Source organism: Strix aluco, chromosome 4 (genome assembly GCF_031877795.1).
Source record: "Strix aluco isolate bStrAlu1 chromosome 4, bStrAlu1.hap1, whole genome shotgun sequence".
NCBI classification, from domain to species: domain Eukaryota; kingdom Metazoa; phylum Chordata; class Aves; order Strigiformes; family Strigidae; genus Strix; species Strix aluco.
In genome coordinates, this window is record NC_133934.1 from 20,338,305 (window position 1) to 20,362,744 (window position 24,440).

Consider the following 24,440-nt stretch of genomic DNA (forward strand, 5'->3'; position numbering starts at 1 on the left):
CAAGTGCATATATAACCATTACTCTCTGCAGATTTGCAGAGGTAACTACAGACCTCTCATCATAAACTGCTGAAAGAAGGATGCAAGTCACCAAGAGCCACTGCCACTCATCTAAAGACAGTAAAAGAGAATTCTTTAGTACTGAATTGTGTTAATTAAAAGGAAAAAAAAAAAGAGAAAAGGAAAGAAAGAAGGGCGGCTTCCTTTTATTTACCACACTGGCAGAAAACAGTATGTCTACTGCAACTGTATCCACAACCACACTCCTATTTCAGCAGATGACTAAAACTGGTATCCCAAAGTACACAATCTAGAAGAAATACGTGTAGTAAGAATAGTTTGAAAGTATTAAGGATTCATTTAAGTGTTAAAGATTCATCTGTATCACATGAAAACATTTAAGTCCAGAGATATGACAGATACAGTTGAAGACACAATCCTAACTTTAATCCTCCGAAAATTCAGCAAGTCTAATTCAATAGTCCTGACACTCAAGTATGAAAGGCTTTTTTATAGAAAAAAAAACCACACACATTTAAATATTTGCACACCACTACTCCAAATCCATTACAAAACCCCTTGAAGGGGGATTATTCCATCAATCCACATATAAGAGGAGGTTTTTCTTCTTGGAGGGAAAAGATGGAAGGTAGAGTGAACTTGCCTTTCATTTAGATTATGCCTGAAAAACTCCTCAGAGCCCTGACTATCACACTGACTACCCGAGACAGTGGATACCAGGGTACTGGAAGCAGGAACAGATGCAGAATCAAAGAAGACACGGTTAGATCCATGACTGCCCAGTGCATCACCACAAAGACCTGCTTCAGAATTAATCAAATAAAGTAGGCCTAACACGCAAAAAGTGTGAGGCTTAGGCAATGCTGAAGTTACTAGGTTTAACTTGATCATAGTTCCTTACAAAACTGAAGACTTCTCAGGAGTATTATTTGAGAAATAGTTCTCAGTAAAATTCTAGTCAATCAAATTGTCCATTGCCACACTCATTCTAAGAAGAGCCGACTACTGAAAGGTGAACAGCAAACAGATCACAGCAAGGGGAAAGATGTTACATGCTAGCTAAAATGCTCATTTATCTCAAGCTGCAAGTGCCACAGACTCAACATATCTATACTTCACAACATCTAGTCCCCAGAATTGTTCCAGTCTATTACGTACCTCAAAGTTTCCAAAAACTTCTTGCTTGACCCGATCAAAACAAATTAACGATATACATACAATATCTACAGTTCAGCTGCAACACTATGGAAACTAGAATCAAGTAGCAGCTAAGAACTCCATAGTAGCACACTCTGAATATTAATGGGGGAGTCCTCAACATTCTTCCATACCCTTAAGAGCATTAGCAATTCTCCTTGGAAAAGCTCCAAAGACAGACAAGAATTAGCAAAGAGAAAGTATTTCTTTTTATGGATATACTAAGGATCAAGGAGGTAACGGGGTGGTGAATGTTCTTCAAACAGGAAAAACAGTCATCTAAACATCCAAGTGAGAGTGTCAACAATTTGTATGTTGTACCTACAGCTAAATTAAGACAGTTTACAAAAGGAAAAAAAAGCAGTAACCAGGAAAATAATTTAATCAAGATTATTTTTAAATCAAATTTAAGATAATTTAAATGGTATTGTTTCCAAAAAATTGGTGTGATTAAGGCTGGTTCTACACACAATCCTGAACAGGCTGCTTGGTTTTCAAACAACTGGTAGACAACAGGCAATATTTAGAATATCTGTCAATTAGGTGGATTTCATTCCAGAGCTTAAGTATCAGAACATAATTCTGAGTGTATCGGGTCTGGCTGAGCCAGAATTGGTTTTCCCCTGTAGCAGCCCTCATGGTGCTGTGTTTTATGCTGGGAGCTGGCAGGGTGTTGATAGCACACTGGTGTTGTGGCTACTGCTGAGTAGTGCTTACACAGCACCAAGGCTCTTTCTGACATTTCCCCCCCCCACAGTGGGACGGGGTGGGCAAGATCTTGGGAGGGGACACAACCAGGACAGCTGACCCGAACTGACCAAAGGGATATTCCATACCATATGACGTCTGCTCAGTATAAAGCTGGGAGAAAGGAGGAAGGGGGTGGGGTCACCCTTGGTCCTCCGAGGCAACCGCTACGCGTATCAGAGCCCTGCTTCCTGAGAAGGCCCGACATCGCCTGTTAATGGGAAGTAGAGAATAAATCTGTTTTCTTTTTTTTTGCTTCCACGCGTGGACCTTTGCTTCGCTTTGCTTATATTAAAACTGCTGTTGTTTTACCCACAAGGGTTGTTTTGTTTTCCTATCTTATTTTCTTTCCCTTCTTTGCCCTATTGAGAAAAAAAAAGGGAAAGGGGGGGAAGTGATAGAGCGACTTGGTGGGTACCTGGCATTTAGCCAAGGTCAAACCACCACACTGAGACACCAAAAAGCTTCAGGATTTCAACAGGAACCTCCACTGTGCCACAAATTTCAGCAAGACCTAAGTCTGTATGGGAACCAACACTTAGCAATGTCTTGTTTGGAAAACAAAACAAGAACAGTGTGCGCAGTTTCCCTCTGATTTATTAGAAACAGTAGCACAGCCATCTATATTTTCACACAACAGTAAGTAGGTTACTTATGCCTCCTGAATCTGACAGGATTTTTACTCCATCTTAACCCACTTTTTCAAAGAAAAGGGAGGCTGATGACTAGCGCCTAAAAAAAAAAAAAATCCTTGGATGCAGTGATTTTTATTTCTTTCACTGAAGCAGTATTCCTGTGCAGCTAGAAATGCAAAGGTCCACCAGACCAAAGGGAAACTGAGTTTGAAGCCTGTTGACAAAAGTAGTCCTGAATTCTCAAAAATGCCAGGATTGGTGCTTATATTCCATTTTAGCATCCTCTGGATAGGGACAGCAACACCTACTATTCAACCAAGCTCTCAAGAAACTAAAACCACAGTGCTTTATTTTCCCCTTCTCATGGCAGATCAATACATCTGCAAGTGAAATAACTGGTTATATTAAGTTATCTAAGCTGACGCAGAACAGAACTCTGGCTCCAGCTCCAGTGAAATGCAGCAAGAGAACTTCATCTAAGTGTGTATAACTACACATACAAGTAGTCAAAAGCTGTAACAGCAGTCCTGAGTCTCACACACTCATGGGCAGCTTAAATACTATAGCAACAGTACATGAAATATGCACACACTTTGAAAAAGGTTACACATTTTACAGTATCAACAAAGAAAACAAGAGAGCTATAGGTGCTTTTCAGGCATAAAGGAGGTGTATTTAATGCTTCAGGTTGTGGTCAAAATTAAGTACCCCACAGCACTTTTTACCATTCAGCAAGATAAACATACTCAATACCACCTGGAGGTATTTCACAACTAAAATTGCTGAACTGTAACCGTGGAAACAGACCTGGCTGCATTTACTCTTTGTACAATGAGTATTGAATGCTGCTCTCTGGTCAACAGCCTCTTACTCCTTTGCAACAGTTGAACTGACCACAGAAAGCACTAACAGCAGGTTAGTTCCTTTAATGCTGAAGATTCTTTTCACAGTCTGCCCCTTTGTCTTCCATCTCTCTCATACTGTCCAGTAATGCTTGCATCCCTCATCCCAGAACACCAAAAAAAACCTGCTTCAGCTTAAACAAGGCACAGAGGGTAGAGTTGAATTCCTACACCTCTTATATGTAAAACTAAATCATTTTTCCTTCTATCACCGTAACAGTGCTAAAGTTTCCTTTTTATCTCACATTGCTCAAAGGACAGCATGGGAAGGGGACAAAAACAAGGTCTCCTAAGAAGCCCATTTCTTTAACCTGACAAATTACCTGGGAGGACATGATGAAAAACTGTCAGTATTTGAAATCAAGAGGGACACTGAAATTAAGCTGTTAAAAAAAAAACCAACACCCAAAAAAACCACCAAACCCCACACTTTCAAGAGTACCACCGACAGGACTAGTGTTAAAATCCCACCCAATCCTGCCCTTCTTTGATCTGTATTAGTAATACTAAGTTCTGTTCGCAATTTCAGTGTTGTTAGTATTCACTACATAATATTTTTGTAATACTCTTTTTTTTCTAAAAGATCTCACTTTTGAAAGTCATATCACAAAAAATTTTCTAGGTATGACTTTTAAATATAGCCTGTGCCAGTTTAGTTTAAAAACATGTTGGTTCCCCAGGCTCTGTCAGAACACACAAGTGAAGAAAGAGACTCAAAAATAAATGAACCACAAACCAATACCTCACCAGTTGCCTCCAATACCACACCTCCACTGCTTAAGTTTATCATCTCACTACTCCAATGCTTAATATCCCCTAGCTCTGCATCAAAAGCTAAGGATTTGAACACATCATTAGTAGTTCATCTAAAAGGAACTGTATGAAATTAACCACAGAAGAGACTAATTTTACCTCTTATCATGCACAGCACATTTTTTTTTCTTTATCTGCTGTTGAAAATAAAGTCTTTATTACCCCATTCAAACGGAATGCTCAGTAGAAATTCACTTCCACTTCTTTCCCTGATAGTGTTTCTGCAGTGAAAATGTGCTCATACTGAAAGGTTACTATTAGCAAGTACAGAAACAGAAAAGGATTATAGGAGCAGTTACATGTAGTATTGAGTTAGTCCACCACATCTTTAAGCAGCAAGTTTGTGCTGAGCAAATACTGTCAAGATTCTTACATAAAGGAATTCCATTGACTAGTAGTCAAAAAACCCAAACATAAAAAGAAGCCCAAGAAGTCTAGCAGCAATGAAGTTCACAGAATCATAGAATACCAGGTTGGAAGGGTCCTCAGGTCCATCTGGTCCAACCTTTCTTGGCAAGAGCACTGTCTAGACAAGATGGCCCAGCACCCTGTCCAGCCAAATGTTAAAAAGTGTCCAATGTTGGGGAATCCACCACTTCCCCGGGGAGATTATTCCAATGGCTGCCTGTCCTCATTGTGAAAAATTTTCCTCAGGTCCAGTCGGAATCTCCCCAGGAGTAACTTGTACCCATTACCCCTCATCTTTTCCATCTGACTCCTTGTAAAAAAGGAGTTGCCACTCTTCTCTGTAGTCACCCTTTAAATACTGGAACACAGTGATAAGGTCTCCCCTAAGCCTTCTCTTCTCAAGGCTGAACAAGCTCAGTTCTCTCAGCCTTTCCTCATATGGCAGGATTCCCAGTCCTTTGATCATCTTTGTGGCCATAAACTACTGAGTTAAATTGCTCCTGCTAAACTAACAATCCAAAAACCTTAATTTCCTTCCCTTTTGTTTGTGTGCAGGACCCATCCTGCTGCCATGGATGAAGCTTGAAACTAAGCTGATACTAAACAGCCATTACCAAACAATCAACCATAAGTTACCCTGAGCCACCGAAGTAATTCAAGTGCTGGCATTCCTTCTGGCTCACAGGCCAAACTGGTATATGTAAACATCCATTTAACTTGCTGGTCAGGCTCCACTCAGTCTTAAGATCTAAACTGTATCTTATTATTTTTAAAAAAACTGTTTCTACAAAGAAATGGTGACTAGCGATGTCATTTTAAGCACACTTAATGGAACAATCTAAGCACTTGGCATGCAAAACAGATTCCAATGATTTTGTAAACATTGTCATTGGAAACATTATTTCAGAAATCCTTTCTTCAGTTGACGCTGTATTTGAAGCACTTACAGAGAATCTCACTAGGTGAGAAAGACTTCAAGTCTGCTCCAGTTGGAACATACTTTAAACTCTTGTAAATAGGAGATGACCATCTTATCTACAGCAGATCAGCTGCTACACTATACACAGTTAGATTTAGCTTCACCTTGTATAAATAGACGTAACTGTTAAACCCTGAAGGAAACTAATGCCAAAAAAAAAAGTATAAGGCAATTTTACCTTGTGCAAGATGAGTACTCAGAGGAAAAAAAAAAACAAACCCTAAACGCATAAATAAAAACTACTTTCCAAACCACGAGTATTTGGCAAACACCTTAACCATCCCCTTTCTCTTTCAAGTTCCTATCACACACAGGGGCACTGCCAGCCACATCTGGCTTTGATGACACAAACGTTCTAGAAATTGTCTTTGTCCTTAAAGCCGCATGGAACTTCACTAATTTCCCTTTCTTTCTCCAGGAATGAAAGCAAACTGCTACAAACTAGAAGTGAGGAAACAACAGTAAAAAGAACTGGCCCTAAAAAGCTGCACCATTTCAGGAGATGCTCTGAATACAAATTCAGAGAAACAAAACTTTGTAAAGTTATGTACTGAAACAAAAAAGTCATCCATGGAACAAGTCAGCACTTGACCATAACTGAGAACTGCTCTGTCAACAAGTCAAAACTGACCTTCTCAGCATGATTCCTATATTCAGGATCTCTTTGACCTGGTCTATTTGACATATTTGACATCATCTCAAGTGAATGAAGAGCAAAAAAACTTCCTTTAGCACTTGAACACAATTCATATTATTACTCTTCTTTCCGTTTAAGCTTCCCAACTCCTCAATACCTTTTATGCAAGGTTAAACAAGACAACTTGTGTTCAGTGCAGCCCAGTACACTTACCATCTTAACCTCACCCAACCACTACCACTGAGACTAGTAAGTTGTCAATTTGTACTTCAGTTTCCTCATAAGAAAGTCTCTATTGCTTTCTTTCACAGTTCCAGAGCTTAACCAGCCTCACTGCAATGAAAAAAAAGCACTTTAAAAATAAATCCTCATTTATAACACACTCTACCAAAACCTCAAGAGTGTTTTGCAACTCTTTTCTACACCAACATCAGTTTTACCAACATCACTTTAAACCTTTCTGGAACACTTACACCATAACTTCACAGCAACATTTTTCAGTATTTTTTTCTACAATCAAGAACAACAGTGCTGATCTCCAGGTGCAGCCTGGAGTCTTCCTCCTAAATGTGTAACAATGTGTTTGGTCTTATGGAAAAAAGGGTGCTGGGGTGGCAAAGAACACACTTTGCATTTGTAAGCGCATAGGTTACTAAGATATGCAAGACAGATCTATAGAGTTTCTGTGTCATTACTTCTGCCTCCCCCACCCCGAAAATTTAATCTGTAAGGATTTACACCTACTCTCAGATTACTGATCTTAATGGAGTGTGAAATCTAATACTGTTTTAGCAGAACTCCAATAGACAATAAACCTGCTACCTCCGAGATCTGCAGGTGAGCCAATCTCAAGACATTTAAAGTCAAGTTTAACAACTGTATCTACACAACTCGACTACCAAATTTGTTATCTCAATGACTGAGAAAAAGTTTGACAAAACCTATTGTCCAAGAAAGACACGCTGACTGAAATGTAATTATACTTTTTCCTTTCTGAACAGAATTCCCTGTCAAGAGTTTCCAATTTTGGCTGTGACTGACATCAGGCAACCTGACTTATAGTTATCCAGCTTATAGCTTTTTTGAATACTGGCATGAAACACAAGCATTATTTCCATCTTCAGGAATCTCCCCGATATACTGGGGTGTTTTTTTATTTGTTTCTAAAATCAACAGATGAGCTCTCCTCCTTACAGTGCCTGTGGGACAAGTCCTGTTTCAAGATGTTTATTCCTAATAAACATTTTTAAAACATCCTCTTTTGTAACTAATGGACTGAAAAGCAGTTCATGCAACATAATCATAAACTTTTGCTCCTTTCAGGATTCAGGAAGGAAGTTTTTACTGAACACTTATTTCTGCACCATTAACAACAATTTTATCTTCATCCAGTAACAGGCTTATACAATTAAGATTACTTTGGTTTCCAAATGTATTTAAACTTCTTTTTGGTTTTGGGTCTGACAACACAGTATCTTCCCTAGTATCTCCAAGTTCCATCATCAACTCTATGTTTTAACTAATCTGTACTAATTAACCGCTATCCATCTTATTGTCAATATAAAATTACTTCGGGTTCAGTGGGGAGTGAAGGCAGTAGTCAGTAAGGAGTCTCATTCTGCTGCAGACCACTGCAATTACACATCTCAAACTCAAAACAGTTTGCTCTTGTATGGTTCCACCCAAAACGTCTTCCCTCTATATAACTTCATTTGGCTTTGTAAATGCATCTTTCTGACAAGAAAATCAAATCATCCTGCACTCTGTTCATGTTGTTTTCCAGAATCCAAAAGAACTACAAAGCATTTCTGCCCAGCAAAAATCAATGGCAAGACTCAAACTACTACTAAGCCTACCGAACCCAAATCACATAGTGGCAGCGGTACCTAGAGCACACTTTCCAGTTCTTGAGATTACAGTATCCTATCACTTAAGATTCAACAGTAATATATACTTAGACTGTATTATGAGGCTCAAAGATAGGCCTCAGAGGGCCCAAAACATCATGAATCAAAGTGGATATAACACTTCAAAGCTTCTCTACAGAAGCTAAACCAGACTTCAATTTCATGCTAACTATCTAAATTAAGACTAGCTCCAGGCAGAGACACTCCAGTGCCCCTGAACAGCATCATCCACAGATATGTGGACTGGAAAACTCCAGACAAATAGAGGATGGTGGTTTACCAATGCAAGGTTTAAGTGATTCAGTTAGGCAATACAGGGATATTGTTAGATGCATTTATGCATAATTATACCTGTACATATTAACATGTATTATATGCATGATTTTATTAAAATTTGTTTGTAATACATTATGTCCTGTAAATTAACCCAGTGGAAATCAAAGAACCTGTTAATACAAAAGAACAGAGTACCTCTGTAGCACTGGCTGGTACTAGACCAGTTGGGTCTAGAGCCATCTGCCAAACATGAGCGATGCTCAGAGTTGGTAACATCCTGTGCCCGCCTCCCACCCTCAACTCCCATAACTGTTATAACAAGTTATTTAGAACAATACACAGCAACTGATGTAGCAAGGACATCATTTATATTTGATAATCAGAAGGGCAAGTATTTGTTCTTCATGAAAGATTAGAGACCAGCCTGATCAAAACAAAATCTGCTGAAACAGCTGGACAGCAGTTTTCCTTTCTGTTGCCACTGGTTCACTCACCCACTTGCAACAGTTCCACTAATTCTCACATTTACCTGCCAGACTAGTCTGAATCAGAACTTCTAACTAAAACCAAACAGGCAGGTTTCAAAGTCACAATCGTTCAAAGTATTTTTTCCCAACTGTACTTTAACTCACAGCAATACTCCAAACAAAGGAGAAACATAACGACCATAGTATCTGCTTTTTTACAGTGACAGCCATTGTTTTGGTTTTCTAAGGGAGGAGAGACTTGCCAGAAGACATTTTAATCAAATGCCTTTTAAAACTCATCTAAAAGGCAACACATCTTTATGACTGGCAAATCTACTCAAGAAGTCTTTGTACCTTCAGCATCACAAGTTATTCATACCATTTTTTCCCCCCTTGGCATAGTTAAGACTGTGTATGCTTAAAGACACTGAATTGCTTCACATCCTTTGAAGGATATTTCTTCAAGAGGAGTGACTGCAAGAAGAATGCATCAGAAAAACATTTTCCTAGCTGCATTTCTCCCCTACTAAAAGTATTAATTTTAGGTTGACCCAGTCAAGTAAACTTTCACAGTGCCTATGGCTTTTTTTTACCTCTTCTCAATCTCAGTCTACGAATAGGGACACTCTAAACAGCTTCAAAGCAACAGATTAGGCCCAAAAAAACCCTAAACCAGTTTATTTCAAGCAAAGGATTTAAGATTTCCAGAAAATCCTTGTTTCCTGATGTAGTTTAGCTTAAATTCTTTTGTACAATCCTCTTTTGAAAGGCACTGAGTCCATTTCTGAGACATATTTCTGTATTTCTGGTACAGAAAGACTACAGCCCAATACTCAAAGCTATTCATAAAAAACAAAACCCAAACATTTTTATTAGAACTACTACTGATAGCTAAGTAGCAAAACCAAAGTGGTTTTCTTCAGATAAGCTGTACAATACACATACAGAAGTGCACAGAACTATATTTTCAGTAAAAACAAGGATGCTACCATGTACCCAGAACGTTTTGAGTTCACATCAGTACAAACCTAGGGTTCATAGTCTAGGTTTCTATTTTAGAAGTACATGAGTAGGATGAGAATTTTCATCTTAGAGAGGGTTTGCATAGCATATGCATATTACAGATACATACGATGACTAAAGACCCAAAATGTATGGCAGGTAGAAAACCTCAGGTCATTCAAGTGATAAACTAGAAAAGGAAATTAAACATTTCAGTCTACACAAGCTGATTAAAGCACTTTCTGTATAGAATGATGGATTAAAAACAAGTACCTCCTGTCCAGTAAGAAAGAGTAAGAGATCTCCTTCCTCTTCTTCACACATGTGAATCTGGATCACAGTTCGAATGGCAGCTTCAAGATAGTCCCTTTCTGGTTCTGGAGTATAAAATATCTCCACGGGGTGGGTACGACCCGGGATAGTTAGAAGAGGACAGTTATCAAAATAGATCTGAAACTTGCCAGCATCTAAAGTAGCACTCATGACTATAACCTGTAGGTTTGAGGGGAAAAAAAAAATTACTCCAAAGGTTAACAACTTTTAAAGTGTTATGCATGCAATATGTAATAGTAAGAAACTAAACTCAACTGTTGATTGTGATTTAAGCATGCTTTTATCACCTCAACACAGCAGCCTTGTTACAAAGGTCAAAAAAATTCATAGTCAAATACGGAAAGGTTGAGCTACAATTATGTTGTTTCTAGTATTTTCCTAAACACAAACTGCATTAAGAATTTCCCAGGGTTATCTTTCCAACACAGATTATCATTAGATCAAAAGCCAGCTGATCTACTTTAGTTGATTATAACAATCAGCTAATGGTAGGCAGACAGATACCTTATTTGGCATGACTGCAACTAGAAAGGAAACACTGTTGGGCTTCATCACTACTGACCTTCAGATCAGATCTTTGCCTTACAACTTCCTTCAAAACTCCCATCAAAATATCAGTAGCCAGTGTTCTTTCATGGGCCTCATCAAGAATTATAACACCATAGCGCTCCAGCAAAGGATCATTCATTGCCTCACGAAGTAACATCCCATCAGTCATATACCTGAACACAAACAAAATTTCAACACAAATTTTACTTAGTAAGTCTGATACAGAATCCTCTTCCATATCATTCACTAGGTTGCTTGAACTCAGCTTTTAATCAACTTCTTAAAAATAGAAACATCAGTAAACTATTTCCAACAATGTAACAAGCCCATTTTAAGTTTTCAAATAGAAATTACTGCAGAGTATAAGTGAAATCTGGGAGTTAGGGTGGAGCTTAAAAAAACTGGGGAAGGGGAAACAAGGTTTAGTAACATTTATAACTAGTTTGTAGGCTATTACTGGCAGACTTCCAGGTCTACAATCAGAGACATGAAAAGAAATGGAAAAACCCTAGAAATACTATTTCTGCAACTGTTTCTCCCCTTTTCTGTCTGTAGATCATCTGTTCACTTTTTGCTTTCCTGTCTCTGCTGAATTTTTTTACACCTTTAGTCCCAGCCCTCAGCTGCTTGTATAAGTGAATGGAAAAACATCTTTTGATAGAAAAGCACCATTCCTTGAACCACACTATGTGGAACCCTTTTTAACTGAGCGTTGTGAATGTCATCTGCAAATGACATATTAAGTGGGCCTGGTTCCACTGACACAGCCTGGCAATCTATAACAGCTGACAACTAATACACTATGTATTATGTGTCCCAGAGTCAGGTATAGGCCAGTTTTGAAACTTTGTGGTAGTTCTCCTTACTTAAGTAAGCTACTGAACTTCACCAGGATTACCCTGAGTAGGAAGATACCAGACAAAGGTCAGCTGAATGCAATAACATGAAGAGAAACTGAATGCTGAAAGGCTTTATTCTGAGTAGCACCTTAATAATAAAAATACTTCAGATCACATCCACTTCTTTATGGAAATTAATTTTAAAAGATCGACAGGGTGCAGTGATTTCTTTAGGAGGCATAACTCATTTTCAATCCTACTCAAGCCCCGCACTTCAGGTTTCTCTCAGCTCATGCTATGGTTCCTGTCTGTCTTCTCCACTCAGACACAGAAAGTGCCTGTCCATAGATTCACTCCCCTCCTCATTGTTCCTTTCATAATTTTGCTCACACCCTTCACAATGCTCTACAACTCCCCCCACCCCTGAGTAGGCTGTGTTATACCTTTACCTGACAATTGCCATACTTACTTCAAAATGGTTTTTGCACTACTGCAGTCTTCAAATCGAATAGAGTAACCAACCTCCTGGCCCAGCATGACATCCATCTCATCAGCAACCCGCTGTGCCACACTCATTGCAGCTACTCTCCTAGGCTGGGTACATGCTACTCCCCTCTTTGGTCCAGGTAATGAGCGCATGTAGTCAACACACCACTGAGGGATCTGTCAAGAATAAAATTCAGTTTTAAACACACTTCAAGTGGCCAGATGTAATCTGTAACTTTATATTGTATCAAATAAAGTTAGTTACAATTCCACTGAGATGCCAACCGCACGCACAAAAATATCCAAAGCATAAGAGCAGACCGACTAGTTAGTTGGCCACTAAATAAAACACTCACATTAAGCATGTACATAACTATCTCTGAAGTTATCAAGGAAATGCCTAAGTTCACAGTACCTTTAAGCACTGATCAGTACCTTACACAGATATTTAGCAACAGCCAACATGCTCCAAAGCAGCCAAAATTAAAGTTAACACTCAGAATGTTGAAATCTGTAGCTCGGTTTGTTGTTTTAAGTTTTACAATAAGCAAATTATATTTTGTGGCTTTAAAAAGTAATGCTTATTAATACATTAAGCAGAAAGAATTATTTTAGTGACATAAAAATTGTCTTAACCATGAATCACTACAAATGAAATGAACAAATAATTAGTTATGTTCATCTGGTTAATTATTGTTCTTCTGAAATTTTGAGCCACATACAAAATCCCTATGTTTTCCTTCTTATGTTAGCCCTTATTTATCAGTCAGCAGTTTTTTGCTCCTGTTAGGAATCTGGAAACAGTAAGAATCATCCAAAATAAGAAGCTTTATTCAGAAGAATTTCTAAGGTTCTTGATGAAGACAGAATATCTTAACATGTTCTCAGTGTGACGTTTTATGAGGAGACATCTCCAGGCACAATTTGTTCCAAGTCTATAGATCAAAAAATCCACTCCTTAGTAACTGCTTTTCAAGTATTCTTAAAAGCTCACATTTACAGAAGAAAAAAACCCACATTTCCTGTTATTCCTCATTGGTGCAAAGCAGTGTAATCTAAATCAGGAAAAATTTTCTTCTAGAATACCATATTCCACAGAAAACTGGACATCAGTGAACATTAAAACATACTCACAAGCAGACAAGTGTAGACTGTGATGAAAACCTTTTTTTTTTTTAAATTGAGAACATACTTCCATTATAAATACAAAAAAGAAAGCAGACTATCAAAATATGACAGGAGAATACTAGACTGCTGGGAAGAACTCAAATTTCTGAAAACCCTATTCAAAACTAAAAATAATAGCAGTTCTTGAATATTGACAGCATGAACCTGAAACCCTATCCTGTAACGCATACACACTCCCCTAATATGCAGTGTAGAGAAAGGCATTTGTTTCTCAAGTCACAAATAAAACCTCAACTCAAGCATATTAGGTGAATTTACATGACTTGAAACAGAGCAAGTCCTGAAATAAGCTTTAAAACAGCAGGTCTGTCAGGCCACAGTAGCATGAAATAAAAATAATTTAGAAGTGGCTTTCCAGTAAACAGCAAAACTACAGCATTGGTGTCAAATGAATGACAAGAGCTACACAGACTCCAGTGCATTAAGATGATTTAGATGACCACCAGAATACTTCTCATGTCCAGCTTTAAGAGACATACAAACACAAGGAAAAAGGACTGTACCATACTACGATTTCTACTTCAGTCATGACTGGAAATATACTGAAACTTACCATTTGGTTCTTACAAAACCTAACATAAAATTAAGTCAACTCCACTGACACAAAACACCTAGAAATCACCAGAACCCTTGACTTCCCTTTAAAAAAGCCATTTTATCAATACCAAAAGCATGAGGAATAGCTTTAGTGAGCACCCTTTAACCTCAAGGACTTTCTCAATTAAGAGAAATTTTCAAATATAAGCTCCATAAACAGGAGGTATCGACGACACATTGAGTGGCCTCCAAGATCAAAGACAAATGCACTGAGGGCTGTTAAAGACTATTACAAAGTCAAGGGGAATTTATGTTTTTAAAGGGATGCAGAGCAGAGTACTGGAAGGGTACTGTCCTGGCTTTTCTGAGCCACTTCAATTTACTGAAAACTTTCTGTTAAAAGTTATGAGGTAGAATTCTTAGAGTTTTCATTAGTTGAAAAGCTGTCAGACTTCTACCTGTATCAATTCTCTCGTGGACTGCAAGGACAGCAGGAGATCAAGCTATATTCAGAATCACCTTGCTTCTGAACTTCACCTGCTGAGGAAACTTGCTGACAAAGTGGCATTCCTTATGACAAAAAACATCCTACTCTTTACAGTAAGACTCTCAAGTGAAAGCAGATGCTAGTCTACTATTCCATCTACAGAAGAAATTTAAATTATTATACCAGCACCACATATGATCCCACATTGCAATTACAGCAAGTACTTAATCTCCTTCTAGAAGAAATTCAGCACACCCATTCCACCATGGAGCATATTCCAGGAGCATTTAAAGAAAACAGTTAACTTGGAATGTGAAGTTTAAATTACAAATCAAGCCCCTGCAAACTCTGAAGAGTTGAGAATTAATGGTCTTGGCTTCCAATGTATTTCTTCAGTGCTTTGGGTTTAAGTCTATGTGGAACAAGACCGAGAAAAGTTTTATCTCCTGTTGTTTCCATTGTCAAAGCCAGTGTTTCCAAACCTGGGTGCTCTACAAGACTAATGGTAAAACATGTACACAATAATCAAGGACAGACTGGACAGGCAGCAGCTCACTCTCAAAAAATTATCTACTACTATATAGCCTTCCACTATTGCAATGAAAGGGAAGATAATTTTGGAAGAACAATTCGTTACATATTTCAAATAATGCCAACTTTATACCAATAAAAGCAAGCATAAGTAGTTCACATACACCTTCAGTTCAAGCACTTCAGTTGAGCTCTTAACCACAAATAATTATTTATCTTGCTCTAATCAATGAATGCAAGGAAAAAAACCACCACTCCTAACTGGTTTTAAGACAGCATTTGATCACAAAAAGGATGTGACACTATCACGTGCAAAACAAGGTTTTCATTAACTGGCAGCAGGATCATTTTCAGTGATAAATTACTACAGAGACACTCTCAATTGTTTCAGAACCTGTCTGCAATCTCATAGGGAGAACTCAGAGGAAGCAGTGAAGCTTCCAAGACAGCTTATGTGCTTTTGGTAGCTTAAATCTCATTTTTAGGAAAGCTGCCTTAGGTTTCTTAAGTCCTTTCAGAAAGTAAGAGGTAAAAGTAGTAAGACAATTCAGGAAAAGCTTTATGCCTGTGGAATGACATGATAGCAAGATGTATTTGAAGTTTAAGTCATAGATATTATGAACACACACCCTTCAGACCTTCAAATTCTCAGATCACGCAACAAGAAACCTTGTTTTCATATAGATAAGTACCAAACTTTTTACATGAATGTTCAGAATACTGTCTCTTCCAAGTAACTATATAACCAAACTTTTCTGAAGAATTCTACAAAATCCTGATCTCACCTTATACATGTTAAAAAAAAAAAGCAATACAGGTAATGCCATAAGGTACCTTCCAAACAAGACACCAGTTCCTAAAATTTGTAGCAATAAGGGCATATAATTTTAAATATTTCAGGCACAACTATAAAGGTATCCAATGTACTACTATGTCCTTCACATTTTCTCGACATTCAAATTTTATGACTAAAAATTTCTGTAAGACTTACTCTTAAGTTAGCTATAATCCATTTTAAAGGCTAAAATATCCTTCAGTTTTTATTTTGTGCCTAGATAAAAGGAATTTATCAGGTTACAGAACAAAGGACTTTTTTATATCAATTTGCCACACAGATTTTAAACAGCAAACCAGAGGTTAGATTACAGTTTTGAGCAAGTTTGTCCTGCTACAAACACACAGCGGTGTTCTTGTATCTTAAGTCTTCCCTGTTTACTGTTCCCCAAAATTCTTAAGGGTTAAGGAGGCTCTGCAGACCTGTTATCACTATTTTCAGTGCTGAGGAAGATTTTTAAAGCCATGAATCTACCAAAAAAAAAGTAATTTTAACTTCAGTACTCTATGACCTCTGAGAAGTTGCAGTACCAAGGAAACACAAGTCTCTTCCTCTCAAGTTTGAATATCACCAAGACACATGATCCAATCAAATCATGTCAGAATTGTATCTGACATTTCAATTCCCTTTAAGCTCGTATCTGTAACGGTAAGTTTCATAAAATACTAAGAAGTCCCTACTTCTGTAACGTTTTTCCTACTTTCCAGCTGCTATCCACACAAACAGCTAAATAACTACAGGTGTCAATTTGGAATCATCACCTCAGTTTCTGGATTAGTATGCTTCTGTCTAACCATTAAAATATCTTTATCTTTCTTCACCAAAAAGATAACTACCACTCAAAGTCTAGTAGAAGCACGGGCTAGAGAACAGGGCTGGATTGTGAAAGCAGAAGATGCCGAAAGATTCTTCTCACTTTTGTATTCATTAAGCAAATAAAACATATAAATTAGTATTGCTCACCATTTGATTTGTGTTCTTACACAATGAATTTCAAGAAACCAAAGCAACTTTCACCTCAGACACACCTAGCAACTTTTAAAAACTGCAGTATTGTATAGATAAGAACTCACCTGTGTTGTTTTACCAGACCCAGTCTCTCCAACCAGCACAAACGACTGATGCCTAATCAAAATATCTGTAAATCTTTCTTTATATTCCCAGACAGGAAGTTGTAGCCTTTTTTTCAGGATGTCATAATATCGTGGTGTATGCGGTAGATTTGTGAAAGGATTAATACTGTGTGGAATCATTGCTGGTTTTATAGTTGGTAAGCCAGCAGCTGCATAATACGTAGAGTTAGATGTAGGTCGCAAATCTTTTTCCTTGTCCCTTTCTCTGTCACGATCTCTATCTCTGTCACGATCCCTGTCGCGATCTTTAGAACGGTCATCACGGTCCCTGTCCCGGTCACGATCTTTCCTAAAATGAGTTAAGAGAGGCAGAAAATGAGACACGTAAATATTTAAATGCAGAGCAGGACTTCAAATACAACACAACTTTAAAGGTATCTAGTACAAAGTGGATATAAACCAGATCTTTTAAAAAGCCTTGCAAACAGCTACCCAGAAGGATAAGCAAAGAGTATCAGGATATGATGCATACTGAGTATTAGATACACACAGTTACACTCATTGTACATAAGCACTACCACAATTCCTCTCATTACAGGCAAGACTGAAGGAAGCTATCACTTGAAGAAAGCATCATCTTAGCCCTCTTCATTTAATGACTACAAAGGATCAGCTGTACATTCTAGACTTCCCATGCCTACTTGTTGCTGCTGCAGAAAAATAAGAGAACACTAAATAGCCTTCTTGCCTACTCAGCAAGGAAATTATGCTAACCCACAAAAACTAACTCAAGATTATAAGCGAGCCCTGGAAGAAAAGTTTGATATTAACATCCCACAATTACTTTGTAGACTTTTTTTTTTTCCAAAGTCTTCCATACAATTCTGACTCAATCAACTTTGACAGACAGGTTGCTGAGTCTCAAACTTAGACCTGAAACCAGCCACTACAGTTCACAGAATCACCGAATCATTGAGGTTGGAAAAGACCTTTAACATCATTGAGTCCAACTGTTAACACTACCAAGTTGTATCATCTTCTCCAGTATCACCTCCCATCACACACTGAAAACAGCCAGCATTTATGTATTCCCATTTGTTCCAAATATGAAGGGGGAAAAAAAAAATTCACTGCACTTGCAAAAGAAAAACAGTATTCTTTTCACTGTAGTTATCCACTCAAATTTCAACCTCTGGCTTCAGTCTTAGTGGCAGTTTCTGATTTTGCAAATCCATGTAGTTGTTCTTGCACGTAATCTCACACTCCCTATGAACACTGAAACACTTGCAAAGAAATCTCCAGTTTGACCCAAAGAACTACAGCTACATCATTTTAAATAAAAAAAAAAAATCACTAACTTACCCTAATTCCCTGAAAGAAGCCCCACTTTACAAAAACAACCCATCGCATCTTAAACTAGTGTAAATCACAATGTTACTGGCATCTTTGCCTGCAAAAATGAGGATATCCTCAGGTTCAGCTTCTGTGCATTATGTTAACTGAAATCTCATCAAAAAGGAAAACAACAAACTAAGTCAACAGTAGCTTTAAAGTTATTGCACATATAAACATTTTTAGGAATACCCACTGAGGAAAAACAAAACCTCCCCCTCTTCTTTACCAGCACTCAGGCATGCCTGAAAGAAAGAGAGCATTTCTAAAGAAAACTGCTGGCCAACACTCCTCTCCAGTCTTTTGCTTTGGTTTTGGGGGTTTTTTTGTTTTTGTTTTCTGTTTGTTTTGTTTGGTTTTTTGTGGGTTTTTTTGTTTTTTGTTTTTTTTAACATGCAACTTGCATTCAAATCTAGCTGGTGAAGTAATAAGCAACTTCCTACCTACAGAGAAGATGAAGTAACCAAGATTATATTAGTACTGATTCTATGTGCTGCACATTGGAAACAACCACCACTCTTGTTCTTATACAAAGTAATGTAATCTATGCAAACTGTACTTTTTTCCCCTCAATACTTCAACATATTATGGCAGAGGATGTCACAATAAATTTTTTTAAGACTTCTTTTAACATGACCCACTGGAAGTAGTGGATTACAAAACACACTGTTTACTGTCGCCTACCTAACTCACATGTATATAGATTTTCCTGAAGCTTTGGATACCGAATTGTCTGAAAAATTAAGGCCCTTTCAGATCATTTGCTTGAATCCAAGATACCATAGCTTCAATATTACTTCTAACACAGTCAAATATTGTACAAGCTAGAAATCTGTTCTTACTGTAAAATAACCTCTACACTTAATAGTGGAAGAGTCTAACAGCATGTATCAGACAGGAATAAAACTTTGGACTTGTTAATGAGCTAGTCACAATCAGATTTTTAAATATCTGCAGGTATGGGGATAAACAAGTAACTTCATTAATAAGAAAAGGAAATAAAGGTATAAAAGCAATTTAAGAATAGTAAAACCAGAGGATAAAAGCAACCTGGTAACAGCACACACTTCCCTGAAGGGAAGGATAAGACACACTGCTAATGGGGGTTTTTTGGTTTGTTTTTTTGGTGGGGTTTTTGTGTGTGTGGACACGCTTCTGAAGGATTTTTATTCTTCACTGATACCTAGTCAGAGTGTAAAAAAAACCACACCAACAAAAACTATTCCGTAACCATTTACTTAAACAGTATGGTGTCAGAAGCTTCTACATCGCAGATCATCAAGTGTATCTTCAGATATGCTTCAGCCTCACATAAACCAGGGCTACTGCTAAAAATCAACAGACCCCCACTGTTGCTAACCCTTCCCATGTGTTGGTGTAACACATTTTAACGGTCTTTTGCAGAACATGCCCTCCCTAGACCCCCTCCACCAATGTCAATTCTAACTCAGATCAGTTCTCTGATCTAGTCTCCAAACACTCACTTGCAGCACAGGGGAGAGGGCAGAACTGTCGCCTTCTGTGTTGGTAGCAATTTGTGTGGGCTTAGAGCATAGATAAAAATACAACCTCAAGAACAAGACAGTGGATTAAATGGACTACGAACACAATCCAGAATGGAAAATCCTGTTAGTCCCCATTTCTCAGTTTCTTCATTGAACTCTTATAGCTGTTTAATCGTACAAATGAGAAAACAAAACCTATCAAGTTCTACTACATTTCAGAAGTAAAAAAAAAAAACAACCTACAAACTACTTACAGGTTAATCAAGAGAGCTGTGTCTTTTTTTGTAAACAAGAGAGAAGCAGGGGCAACCAGATCTTAGCACAGGAAAACGAAACCACAACATACAACATGCCCTTAAACTTACTCTCTAACACCTATCATTTTATATTTTATAGCAGCACTTCCCCCCCCCCCCCAATGTTTCCCAGCCTCCCGTTATTGCTACAACTTAGCAGACCCATCCAGACTCCTTCGGTCAACAAGGGAAAAGAGGAATGACAGTTATGCTGCCATATGAATTTATTAAACTTTCTGAAAATGCAACTTGGCAGTTCTTCATTTGTAAACTGTCACATTTAAGTTACTTTTTATTATTGCACAGAGAAAACTGATCTCAAACCCAGAAGTGAATAAAATAATCATAATTTGATCATATTTGTCTTGGGCCTGAATCCCATAAGAGCCTCCATAATGAGAAGGGGTTTGGGGATTTTTTTGCTTTTTCAAGTGAAATAGTCTGGTCTGCTATCTGCTTTCACCTCCTTATGTATATAACATACACACATGTGCATACAAAAGAAGTGCTGTAGCAATCACTAAATCAGAGGATGAAAAGCATATAAAATGAAAATGGAAACAAAGGGCACAAGGTAAAACCACTGATCACCACAGTGAACGTCTAAGCACATCTAATAGATCATGTTTTTTCCCTCCATTACTAGATATAGCAATAGCTGATGCAAAAAAGCCAATGCAGCTAAAGGAGAATTTATGTTCTATACATAAAAAAAGTACAATTAGTCTGAATGATACATCCCACTAACACAGTGACTCTGACGTTACACAACTGAAGTACATTTTGAAAAAAATTAACATATTTCAAATATTATGCATGCAATTCGCAAACAGTGTAACCAAAAACCTTCCATACAACTCCCATTCTTCCAAAAATTTATTTACTTCATAGATGAAACTTCAAGACTGAAAGAAGAGATGTCATGCTGATGCTTAAGGTTATACAACAATTACAAGCCTGTTGGCCTGGTAGCGTTGCCATGTAGAGCCACACATACCAACACAGGCCTCAATTTAAAAGGAAATAAAAAAAACCACAGTAACTTGATACAACTTTCATATTTAGTCAGGTAGTCCAGTTTGAATGCAAGATAAACCACTATTCTGCATGTGAAGTGGTAACCATCCAAGGAGCTAATTCAGCTTAATGCAGCTCCAAAACCAACTAAATTGCGTAAAGGCAGAGACATGTAGATACATGCTATTAACAAGAATCTCCCTGTGCATCTTCCTTACAGTCTTCCATAAGCTGTAAAACCAAACTATCCTAAAATACATCCAGACAATGTGACATTAGTATGGCTTGCACTACATGAATTAAGATTTCCAGTAACATTAGAAATAATCACGCTCAATAATTATGCTTATAGTGACTTGTTCTCAGCCCTGTGCCATTTAATGCTTCTATTGGCAGAGGAGGAAGGGACAAAGTCGGGGCATAAGAGCAACACTTGTATAGTTTTTAGGTGCCATAAAGGTCAAAGATTTCTAGTTAGAAAGTTTTACCACTGGTGGGAACTCATTACAGTATATACAAAGTGGTATGACTAAAAGTTCAGGATAACAGCAGATAATCAGTAGAAACAATGCCAAATAAAACCATACCAAAACTATAAAGCCCACCAACACGCAAACAAGGAAATACTGACCAGTGATTATCTTTACAACTAACCATAACAGTTGTACCACCTTTAAATAGAAAATTTTACAAAAACCTCTACATACAAAAAAGCTGTATATATACACCACAACTTTTCTATATACACAGAAGAGGTATTTCAACTCTTGGCAAATTATGCAAAAATATACTGAAGGAGATAAATAGCTCAACACATTTATTAAAAAAATAAGATTATGGTGATCATACATACAGGAAATAGGTGTTCAATAATAAACACTTTTGTTTAGCAGAGAAAAATGCAAACTCCAGGGAGTAAAACCCGACACTATATAAGCTCACCTTTAAGAAGAAAGAGGCAAGTTTTGCAAAGACTTTATCAGTGAACACCAACGGTTACGGTAGACTTTGAGTAGACTCAAAGCTCCTACAAGCTTTGAGAACAAGATTAATTATTTTTCTTAGATAAATACTTTAGTCCAAAACAGTACTGTCGGACTTTAGAAATTGATTAATTCACGGAAGTCTTTTGTGCTGCCTCAAGAAGGGCAGACTAGATAAGCACAGTATTTATTTCTGTTCCTTTAGACCTCAGAAATTTACTTTAAAGAGCCACCCGCCTTCCCTGCCCCCCCGCCCAAATAGAGTAAAAGGTTATGCAGAGAAGGCTCTAAAACAACTGTGTATGGAAGGACAGCACCAGTGTATTGTCTGTGTTCCTGCAATTTCATTAACCTTAACAAAAATCTGCTAAAGCTTGGGCAGTACACTCCTAAAGCTTTAACCTTTGCCTAACTGAGGAAAAAAATCTAACCCCTCCTCTGACCCCTACAGTACAAAACCCACCTCACCATCGATTCTTAAAGTCAAGCATATCCCTGCCAGTTACTGAAAGACGTTAACAAAGGAATAACGTTCCTACCAGGGTAGGCACTAATTATACAGGTAAAATAAAACTTATGTTGACCTCTAGGACTACATTTACCAGACCTCTCAAGCCAAAGAGAGAAAGAAAAAAAAAACAAAAAAAGAAGAAAAAGAAAGGCCATAAAAAGCGAAAAGAGACGCAGACAAAGCCGGGCGCGGGTGAGTGGGCCGATCAGCGCGCCGCCCCCGGCTCCGCCGCAACGTGAGCCCAGCCCCGCTCGCCCCAGCGGCTAGGCCGGCGGCCTCCTCCCCTTCCCCCTCCCAACATCGCCGCACCACGCTCTCCCCGCCCGCTCCCCACCGCCGCGCTGCCGCCATCCGCCTCCTCCGCCCCCACCGCGGGGCCCGGCCGCGACAGCGAGGCCGATCCCGGGCCTAGGCCTAGCGCTCCAGGGCGCCGCCGGGGCTCCCGGGCCTGCCCAGCCGAGGCGGCGCCGCTGAGGGCCCGCCGCGCGGCTTCGGCCGTTACAGCCCTCTCCTCCCCGCCCCGCACGGCGGCCGCCCCGCTCGCCACGGGGGCCCAACTCCGCGAGGAACGGCCAGAGCCGAGGATGGGGAGCGGATGGCGCGGGAGCCGCCGCGATCCCCCACCCGCCGCAGGCCGCGCTCCCCGCGCCGGGCCTCGTCGCCCCTTACCCGTCGGTGGAGCGTTTCTTGCTGGAGCTGTAATCGTCCCCCAGATCGAGGCGGTGGCGCTTGGACATGGCGGCGGCGGGCACGCGGGCAGCCGCTCGATGCGGCAGACGGGCCGGCGGGTCGGCGGGCCGGCCGGGGCTGGGTGCGGCGGGGCGCGCTCTCCGCTCCTCGAGCAGCAGCGACGGCAGCAGCGCCGCGAGGCCAGGCGCAGCCACTAAAATGGCGGCCGGAAGGAAGCGCCGGGGCTGCGCGGAGACGCTGGAGCGCGCGGCGAGGCGGACGGCGAGGGGGGAGCGCGCGCGCGGGCGGCTCCGCCAGCAAAAGCCTTCCCTCGGCGCGCGCCCCGCGGCCGGCCCCGCCCCGCGCGCTCCAACGGTCGCGCGGGTCCCGCCATGGAGCGGCGCGGGGGCCGCGGGCGCGTGCGGGACGGGGCGGGGCGCGGCGGCGCAGGGTCCTGCCGCGGGCGGAGCGGAGCGGGGCCGGCTGCACGGCCGCTGCCGTCCTGCGAGAAAAGCCCCCCGCGCGGCCCCTTCTGCTGCCCTGGGCACGCGTGCGCCGGAGCGGCCGTTTCCGCGGAGGGAGTTTAAAGCAGGATAACTGCCTCGGTAAAGGTCTGGTTTGGGCCGTCCCAGGCTCCCCTGGGTACGTCAGCCTTGCGTGCGGGAAAAGGCAGTCTGTCACAGGGCGTTTGTAGCAGCAGAAATATTAGAAAACCAGGGACAGTGAAGCTACGTGCTGTAAAAGCACATACAGCCTTTAACTACCCCAATACCAACAATAATCATTCATGGCAGTGTATTTCACAAGGAAAAAAATAAGCTGTTGTTCAAAGACCCAGAAACGCTAGTATTTGCCACCTGCGTAGTTTGTCTACTGTGTCTATGCAAGATGACCGTTAGGAGGGAAGCCCGTGTTGGTAACACAAACTCCAGTAGACCTGTTTAGTTCTACTACATCAAAGTCAGAAGTGTGAGCACAGCTACAACGTCATTTAGTAACACAATTCCTGCAGTGAAACAGCACACACCAGTTGAAGTGCCATGTCCTCACTACAGTTAGGCTTTGCTTGAACAGTTACAGCTGTAATTAGTTCTTTTTCACACTTCCAGCCAGCATGACTGCCAGCAGAAGTCTGCAAGTTTAAGCCTGGTCCAGAAGAGTTGGTCCTCAGAGTCGTTTCTTGTACCCCTGAGCTGTTCCCATCTCCTACCACCTCCA

At 39.8% G+C, this 24,440-nt stretch overlaps 1 protein-coding gene across 1 annotated transcript in view; it reads right to left on the bottom strand.

Annotated features, from left to right (window-relative positions):
- Nucleotides 1–23,493, bottom strand: part of DHX15 (DEAH-box helicase 15) — a 49,910-nt gene extending 26,417 nt beyond the window's left edge. Inside the window, exons 1-5 of the mRNA XM_074822263.1 lie at nucleotides 23,223–23,493; nucleotides 16,850–17,198; nucleotides 12,182–12,375; nucleotides 10,887–11,046; nucleotides 10,265–10,483 (exon numbers count right to left, since the gene is read on the bottom strand). Coding sequence (XP_074678364.1) covers nucleotides 10,265–10,483; nucleotides 10,887–11,046; nucleotides 12,182–12,375; nucleotides 16,850–17,198; nucleotides 23,223–23,290 — 990 coding nt within the window. The 5' untranslated portion in view covers nucleotides 23,291–23,493. The remainder of the gene's footprint in view (nucleotides 1–10,264; nucleotides 10,484–10,886; nucleotides 11,047–12,181; nucleotides 12,376–16,849; nucleotides 17,199–23,222) is intronic.
- Between the last annotated feature and the right edge of the window lie 947 nt (nucleotides 23,494–24,440).